At 40.9% G+C, this 8,644-nt stretch overlaps 2 protein-coding genes across 2 annotated transcripts; one reads left to right on the forward strand and one right to left on the reverse strand.

Annotated features, from left to right (window-relative positions):
- The first annotated feature begins 69 nt into the window (after positions 1 to 69).
- On the forward strand, positions 70 to 3,066 carry ebi3 (Epstein-Barr virus induced 3). Its single transcript, XM_020652680.3, has 6 exons — positions 70 to 395; positions 790 to 904; positions 1,037 to 1,130; positions 1,622 to 1,739; positions 1,863 to 2,026; positions 2,634 to 3,066. The coding sequence occupies exons 1-6, from the start codon at positions 302 to 304 to the stop codon at positions 2,775 to 2,777; spliced, it is 729 nt and encodes a 242-aa protein (XP_020508336.2). The 5' UTR covers positions 70 to 301; the 3' UTR covers positions 2,778 to 3,066.
- Positions 3,061 to 8,538, reverse strand: odf3l2a (outer dense fiber of sperm tails 3-like 2a). Its single transcript, XM_020626555.3, has 5 exons — positions 6,426 to 8,538; positions 5,851 to 5,961; positions 4,479 to 4,601; positions 4,178 to 4,319; positions 3,061 to 3,433 (listed from the first exon to the last, which is right to left on the reverse strand). The coding sequence occupies exons 1-5, from the start codon at positions 6,571 to 6,573 to the stop codon at positions 3,088 to 3,090; spliced, it is 870 nt and encodes a 289-aa protein (XP_020482211.2). The 5' UTR covers positions 6,574 to 8,538; the 3' UTR covers positions 3,061 to 3,087.
- Positions 8,539 to 8,644: the final 106 nt, after the last annotated feature.

The following is an 8,644-nucleotide window of genomic DNA, read 5'->3' on the forward strand; positions in this document are numbered from 1 at the left end:
TTTTCTGCGATATGGTCCTTTGGTTGTTCCTCTTTCACTACAACCACCACAGCTGCTTTTAAAGAGCAGATCAGCTGCTTCTTCAACACTCGTGAAGAAAGACAGACAGAGAGAGGAGTCGTCAGCTGAGTGTAACAAGGCTCGCTATCTCTGAACTTTGACATGCAATAAGGAGCGCACGGCTACGGAGAAAAAACAGAACAAAAGAATAGAAGACATCTTGCACGAGTGCCTGCAGTATTTAAAAAGACAAACTTAACTGAAGTATCAGTTTCTCCTGCTTGAATCACTGATTTCTGCAATGGTCAGGGGTGTGTGCGCCACTGTGACTCTCCTCTTGTGTGTTCTCGGAGGCCAAGCAGTGGACCTGCTCAGAGTGACTACAACATCAGGGAGTAAGTACCAATCTGAGTGAAAATATGTTTACAGTTTATTTATCTTTTTATACTGAAATTGTACCAAAAACCGAAAAAAAACAACTATTCTTTAAAATAAATTATTGTTAATTCTACTTTTTCATAAAAGCTTTGCACTCGATTTTGAGTTTGACTAATGATGATTTGATTGAAGTGTCAGCCAGAGATGGTCTCTGCGTTTTCCAATTTTTTTATATTTTACCTAAGCATACTAGGTATGGTTAGGCATACTGGGCATGCTGCCTGAGATGTAGTGTAATTTATCAACAACAAAAACAACAACAAAAAAAGGAAAATAAAGTACACATATATGTGTTCAATACGCTTTGCTCATGTTGCACAGGATGTAACAAAGTGTCATTTCTCCCTTCAGACCCTCCCTCCATTCCCCAAGTGAACTGCTGGTGTGCCAGTTATCCAAATGTCACTCTCTGTTCCTGGCCTGAACCCTCTCAATCCCCACCGATACGCTACGTCGCCACCTACAGGTAAAATTTAGGGCGGAAACCAGTGTCCCTCTCTTAATGTGACTGCAGTATTGCTGATTTCTTTTATTTAAAGAAGAAAGTGTCATTGTGAGCTCATTCATGAATAAGTGTGTGTGTAAATGTGTTCACCAGTGAGAGACACAGACGCGCATCGACCAATCAGTGCCATCTCATCCAACCTGGCTCTTCATTCTCTGCTCTGACATCGGCTTCATCGTCTCAACCGGTGAGATTTATATTCCTTTGTCACAGACGGATGGACTGTTCTCCAAAACTCACACAAAGCAAAAACCATACAAACCTCAGTAATGACTGTAGTGGAATGTATTTTGATAATTTGTCTTTTACTGTATAAATGAAACTTATTGAACTTAATCAGGATCAGAGAGTTATTTTTTGGAAAACCCCAATCTCACATGCCGTGTCTTCACTGTAACAGATGACTTAACAGTTTCATGTTTGTCTCATGAGTCTGAGGCTCATGATTATCAGAAAAAGAAACACAATTGTGTCTGGGTTCAAGCATTCATATTTGCATTAACTACAGGGATTCCTCTTAAGCTTATTTCGGTTTTATTGGAAATCATTACAATTATAGGTTCTTTTTTTGTCAGGTCAAATTAAACTGCGATGAATATTGCTTAAACGGCATTTTAAAATCTACCATCGACAAACACCATCAAGCATCCCATATTATTCTGTATTTTTTGTTTCTAGTTCTGGCACTGCTACCTACCAAACCTGAAGCTTCTCACTGACTACATCATCAATGTCACAGCGGTTTATTCAGACGCCAGCAGCTCCCATCTGGCAAGTTTCATGTTGGAGGATATAGGTGAGAGATTATAAATCACACAGTCTAAAAATAAAGAGAATGTGACTGTGACAATTTATGATTGAGGAGAGAGGATTTTGTATATGGATTAAAAATGTCTTTCCTTTTCCTTGCTCTGCATAGTGAAACCAGATCCTCCTGTACAAGTCCGGGTTTCCCCTCATAATAACAGAAACCTGCTCGTGGAGTGGTCTCCTCCCCCTACTTGGACCAACATGGACATCTTCCCCCTCAAATACCAGATCCTGTACAAGTGGGAAAACAGGGGCACCCCAAAGTCTGTCAATGTAAGAGTTGTTACACACGCACACAAAACTTGAAAGGTACCGAAACAACAGCGAGGTAAAATGTACACAGATACCACATGTGGAAGTTCAGAAATACTGAAACCCTTTTGACGACCACAAAAATGTTTCTGAATGCCCCTACTTTTCTAAAAAATCTTCTCTATCTAACTATACTCTGCAGTAAATATGTATGTTTTACTTCTTTTGGATTGATTTATTGACATTTTTGTTAGAAACACATTTAGAAAGCGGTTTGTCTCTTCATATAAATAATATAGCCTACTACACTCAAGTCTTAAAGGATTCATTCAGCATTCAACATTTACTGGCTTTAAATGAATGAGCTTTAGGTGCTTCTGGAGATATGATTCACATCTGAACAGATTGAAGCTGTTACTGTTGTCAGTCTATTTTCTAAGGTAACCACTTGTTGTTTTGCCAAGCTAACCACTTGTTGGGATTGATTCCAACCCCATGGCCAGAAAGTGAACAATATTATTTCTCAAAAAGTCAACCTATTCATTTTTTATTCGATCATCCAAATTCATTTCAAAAGTGTGTTTTGAAAACCCAGTTGTTGAATATTGTTCATTTTTTCCACCTCCAGCTGGGTCCATTTGAGAGCACCAAGGCTGAGCTGAAGGGGCTGACACCAGGAAGGCCTTACTTTTTCCAGGTGTGTGCGAAGGAGCTGCTGGATCTCGGGGAGTGTAGCGACTGGAGCTCACCTGTAAACATCACCATATCATGAGGGAATCTGTAGAGCCTCCTTCACACTCCTCATTTTAAACTTGAAAGCTCAAGATCGGCAGACAGGTTGTACATGTCTTGTTTGAACTACATGAGCAGTGCAAGCTAAAGCTGTTGATATATTGTGTTATTTATAAAGAGGACACATATTTAATTATATTAGTATTTATTGTAATTCTGTCTTTTTGTGTTGAATTGTTTGTCTATGGAGCAGCTGATAATGTTAACTTATTGTGACAAAATAAGTGCTTCCCATTTGTGTGAAAAATTGAATAAAAAATAAAGCATGAGTATCGAACTAGTTTGTCCTTTCAGTCCACTACATGCACCACGAGTGGTGTGACAAACTCAGAGTGTCTGATGCCCATAGTGCAGGATGGAGGTTTGGGGAGGTGCACATAAGATTTTTCTGGGCTGTAGGTGCCGGGCCCGGGGATATCAGACGCATTATTAGGCCTTTTTGTGCGGCTCTGCATGGAGAAGGAGGGCTGACGCTGGCGGTAGACATCTGGATGAATGCTGTTGTATTTCGCTGGGCCAGGGCTCATAGAGAGGTCCTCTGATGGAGCTCCGATCTTCCTGCGGCCTGAGAAGCTAAAGCTGGCGCTGGATGGTTTATGGGGGACCTGACAGCCCAGCAGGTTAGGAAGGCTGTATCTGGAGGAAAGAGAACAATACATGCATGTAATGAAGGTTCATGGACGTTTCATTTCAGATTTTCACTCTACGGCAAAGCTAGCGCTAATGGTAATTATCAGCCACGTAGACTGTATTCAAGAAAAAGTTTTAGCCACTGTGGGTTCAACAATTTGGTTGTAGTAAACCATTTTTAAAGGGGACATATGTGACCAGGTTTGGATGAGTGCAGTGGTATCAAAAATTCAAATTCAGTGACTGGATTAGCTGAGGTGACTCCTAGCGCATAGCTAGCACCAACCACCTGTCACTCAAAGCAGCTACACCCCTAATTATGAATAACTTAAAACCATAACAGTCATTGTCTAAACAGCTGGAAAAATCATATATGGCGCTGAATTGGACCGTAAAAATGTTTGATTCCACTATTAAGTTAGTCATTAGAGGAACTTCAGTTTTTGACATCCTGACATTACCTACAGGATCAATATGTAACTCTGACATCTAGTGTTTAAAATGGGTACTGCAGTCCAAATTTAAGACACTTGAAAGAGATGTTTCCCCCCACCCCCTCCTCCCTAGATTTGATGTACACACAGGTAGCAAAAGACTGGCTGCTGCGTTGTTGTCAGACATAGCAACATAGCAAGTTTCCTTAACACCTGATGACATACTAAGGTCATCTTATTATTTAATTCAATAGATAGCTTGCATATTGGTCCTTTAAGCTGTCATAACTAGTCCTTTGATTTTTGCTGTCTTCACCTGTTTGGTGCTGGCACAGCGTCCACAGAGCGATATCTGGTGCGGCTGCCGATGGTGTAGGATGGTGGTCTGTGGTGAGCATTGACGGGGGGAGCTTTCTCTGGGCTGTAGGCCCCCGGCCCAGGAGTCTGGAACACCTCACCTGCCAACAGAAATTGATCTGAGATGTAGTTTTCTTTATTATCTTTACTTGAGGTTTTATTCAATCTCTGCTTACTAACTAATGTATAAGATGATAACAAAGTATCTGACAAAGAAGGTTTGTCAGAATAAATTAACCTTTTTAAAAAAATGTCCTCACCTTTTGTTCTGGTGCTCCTTCCTCTGCCCAGAATGGAGTATGAAGGTGTTTCCATCTTCCCAAAACGGGTAACCTTGGCATCAATGTGGTACCTAGGTCCTGGGCTGGAGTCCACTGAAACCACTAGAGAAAAACACAACACTGAAATAATTAACCAAGACACCTTACAATCTCATACATTTAAAGATGTTCCCATACCCGTACCCATATTGAAAATTCCAAGGCATACTGCCTAGGATGTAGTGTAAGTTATCTGCTATCTATATAACAGTTGGCCACAGTTATAAAATATTTCATTATGCCAACAGCATAATGTCAACAGTAACTTCAACTAATGACTGAGACAAATGACCACCACTTGCTACTTCTGCTTAAATGTGTGGACATTTCTTTTCATGTAATATGACAGACATTTTCAGTGAAATATTTTCAACAGGATTTTTCAGAAACATGATAATTGGATACTGTTCGATTCAGAGGGAATTTGAGGAACCTTTACACAGGAATTTTCAGGAACTTTTAGGAGTTAACATGAAAATATTCACTGAGAATCTTTGGTAACTTTAGGAATTCTTTCCTCCAACTTTTAATCTATTTTTAGGCAACTGCCAGAAATTTTTAATGGAAAATTATTGGGAAGATTCGTTCATTTACACTGGGAATTATCAGAAACTTGAAGGAATTTTACCAGGAATTTACCTGGAATTTCTTCTGAGAATTTCAAAGGAAATCTTGAGAAACTTGCCAGAATTTAAAAAGAAAATAAATAATCAGAAGACACCTTTTGGATTTTCCAGGGACATTTTTGAGAAACGTGCACGTCTGATCATCCTCCCAAGATAGGTGTCACCTTGGCATCAATGTGGTTTTGTGAAATTTGGGGCAGAAGATACTTTGCACATGAGAGTAAAAATAACTTTCTGTTTCGGGGCTAGACATTGAAGTTTGGCAAGCCAGATCATGCCTTTCTATTGAAACACACACTTTGCAGTCGGGCATTATAAAGGTCTTAAGGCTATTCTGAAGAAATATTTGATTTAGATTTGCTGCTCTGACTAAGTGTTATACATGACATTTCCTGTTGCCACTAGTTGGTGGTATGTGTATGACTAAATATCGTCACATTTGTCTACATTAACAGACACACAACAGTGTGACATAACAGTGTGACATAACACTGGAGCATGTACAGAGGAGTTGCAAACCACTTCTTGTTTAGTGGTGACATGCACATTTCAGGGCTTGGAAAGACTGGTACGTAAAATAAAAATGTCTGTCATAAAAAGTAAGAAAACACTTAAACAACATTATTGATCCATTAAACGACGATCCAACACAACACAGATTGGCATCTAAATACATTACAACTCACTGGCGCTGCTCAGTCGACTGTGAAAGGAGTAAGCTGGGCTGCTGGGCTTGGTGAAGTCATGGTTGATGTATCCGACTGTAGGGGGCAGAGCGTAGCGTCCGGGGCCCGGGCCTGACAACAAGAGGAGGAGGAGAGGAGAAGGAAGACTGTGATAGACATGATGCAACAGGGTCAGCTTTGAGTAGCTGTATATAGCTCCACCACCCCCCTGCTCTATGGCTCGGAGTGGGTTGGGTGGGGGGGGTATTGTCTCTGATGATTTCCATATGGAGCTCTTTGACTAATTTTCTATGGTTATGCATTTTAACGTTCTTCCTCTGCTTGTTTGGGAATGGATTCTAAACAAAGTGGAAATCTCAAACAAGTGTGGAGCAATGGCTGTATAATGCTGTGAAAGAAGTCATAGGAAAAAAACAGTTAAGCTTTAACTCAGTCCATGTGGATACACACACACACACACACACACACACACACACACACACACACACACACACACACACACACACACACACACACACACACACACACACACACACACACACACACACACAAACACACAGACATCCCAAACTGACCTCTTTCTCTTGCGGATATTATCGGCCGTTTCTTCACCACCTCCTGCATTCTCTGCCAGCCTCGCCTGCCTTCCTCTTCGAAAACCTCGGTGACTTGTGTTGTGACTCTCTCCAGGTGATCCTCGGCCTCCTTGGCTAAATAATACATGACCAGGGAGGTGAAGAAACCTTATCTTGACCGAGGCCCCGGATGCGCCCTGACCCTGTTCTCCACCCTCTTTTCCCTTAGGTCCCCGGGGGGACAAAAGGTCGACTCTGTCTGGGCTAACAAGGAGGATCTCCACTCATTGTTCCTCTGTGATGTCTTGTCATTTGATGGCTGTTTAAAGATAATTGAACGTTAAAGATTAAGCTCTGTTTAAGTCCCAGAGCAAGGCAACTATAATCACATAATGTGATTCATTAGTCACCCTATTCCGAGGCATTGTGTTACTACAACTGAACTACAGTATGCATGCTGTAACTAATAGCATCCCCGTACAAAAGCCATTAAATATGAAAGGACTTACACGGCTCTTCTGTTGAACGTGGTCACTGGACAAGCTCAGGGTAGCTGTAATGAAACCGTGGACTGCTGAGAATTAAAATTTGGCCTGCTTTTTGTTAGTCAGGGAAAACATACTTCCAAGATCAGTGCAAGGCCTCTAAAAGATGCCTGCCAATGTAGCTTTTGCAAATTTAGTAAGATAACAATAACAACATGCCAAGTGTTGCCTTCCAACAGCAAAACAAACCATCAAAGACAATGAGTGTTAAAAACGGCAAAGAACATTTCTGCAGTTTTTCTTCTGTTTGCTGGTAAATCAGTTGTGGAAGATAACTTCTGGGGGTTCATGGACTCTTGAGTTTACTTAAATTGAAATAGTTATGTGAGTAGTTATGAGTTGTTCCATCTCCATATAGCCACATGTTCGATGTATCCATGGGCAAGACACTTAACCACAAATTGCTCCGGCAGCTTTGTTGGCGGAGTATGAATGTGTATGAATGGGATTAGTTACTTCTGATGGTCACTTTACAAAGCAGCCTCTGCCAGCAGTGTGTGAATGGGATGGTGTGTCTATCTAACTGTTTTGAGGCCAGTTCTAAGGTTTTTTCATCACTGAACTTAGAGGTCACTAAAACCATAACAGCAGAGCCATGATCATGTTTAAATCCTGAACTGGTTAAATATTAAGCACCAGTGTCTCAGAGTGGTCACACACTCAGAGATAAGACTTTTAAGACTAAAGGGAGGGAATACAACCACTGTATTGATTTGCACTGATACATTTGCAAAACTATGAAGCGATACATTTGAGTTGAGTACAGATATGAAGCTCTTTGTGTGACTGAGAAAGTTCATGGAGCCAAAAACTACCTAAATTAAAGGTCACATATTAAACTCCTTTTCAACAACTTTAAATAAGTCTCAGAGCGCCCCAAAAACTGTGTGAAGTGTCTTGTTAAATATCCAATCTGATCCTGTATTTAAGCATGCCTATAAACCCCTCTATTTCTGCCCTGCTCAGGACAGACTGTTTCCGTGTCTGTAGCTTTAAATGCAGGTGCTGTGTTTGACCACGCCCCCTTTTTGAAGGTCTTGGGTGGCTTGGACCTTCCTTTATCATGCCCTATTGTTTACGGCGAGAAGGCAGACTCAGAGGGCAGAACAAACAGCTATAGCTGTGGGAGTGTCGCCGACCTGGGGGAGAGGTTACTGCCCTTTGTGATGTCATGAAGGGAAAACCTAAAAACGGCCTGTTTGCACACATTTTCTGAAAAATGGAGAAGGCAAAAGACGGGGAGGATGGACTTTTCTCATGATTAGTGACAGGCTAGGAACACATACGCATTACTGTTACAACAACAATGGGGAATGGTGTATTTTGCTTTATATTTGACCTTTAAGATGAAGTTAACGCTCCATGAGTGCTGCATTTGAGCTGTTCTTAGTCTGCATACATTTGCTGCCAATTACATTTTTCACACCAAAAATGTAAGTTACACTTGCCTGTTTGAGACATGTAGCTTTATTCTTAAACACAATTGTCCCTTTAACTAAATTAATATGGGGTGTGCAAGATCCAATTTGATTCCCCTTGGCTTACTTAAAAGTTTGCTCTAGTTGACCTTAGCAGTCCAAGCCTGTGTCATTAATGTCATTTTTTACATTGGTTGATGGATTGTGTTTTTGTAACCAATAACACAACAGGTGTAGGTCAAGTAGGAAGATGTTT

This window comes from Labrus bergylta, chromosome 18, assembly GCF_963930695.1.
Source record: "Labrus bergylta chromosome 18, fLabBer1.1, whole genome shotgun sequence".
Classification (NCBI taxonomy): domain Eukaryota; kingdom Metazoa; phylum Chordata; class Actinopteri; order Labriformes; family Labridae; genus Labrus; species Labrus bergylta.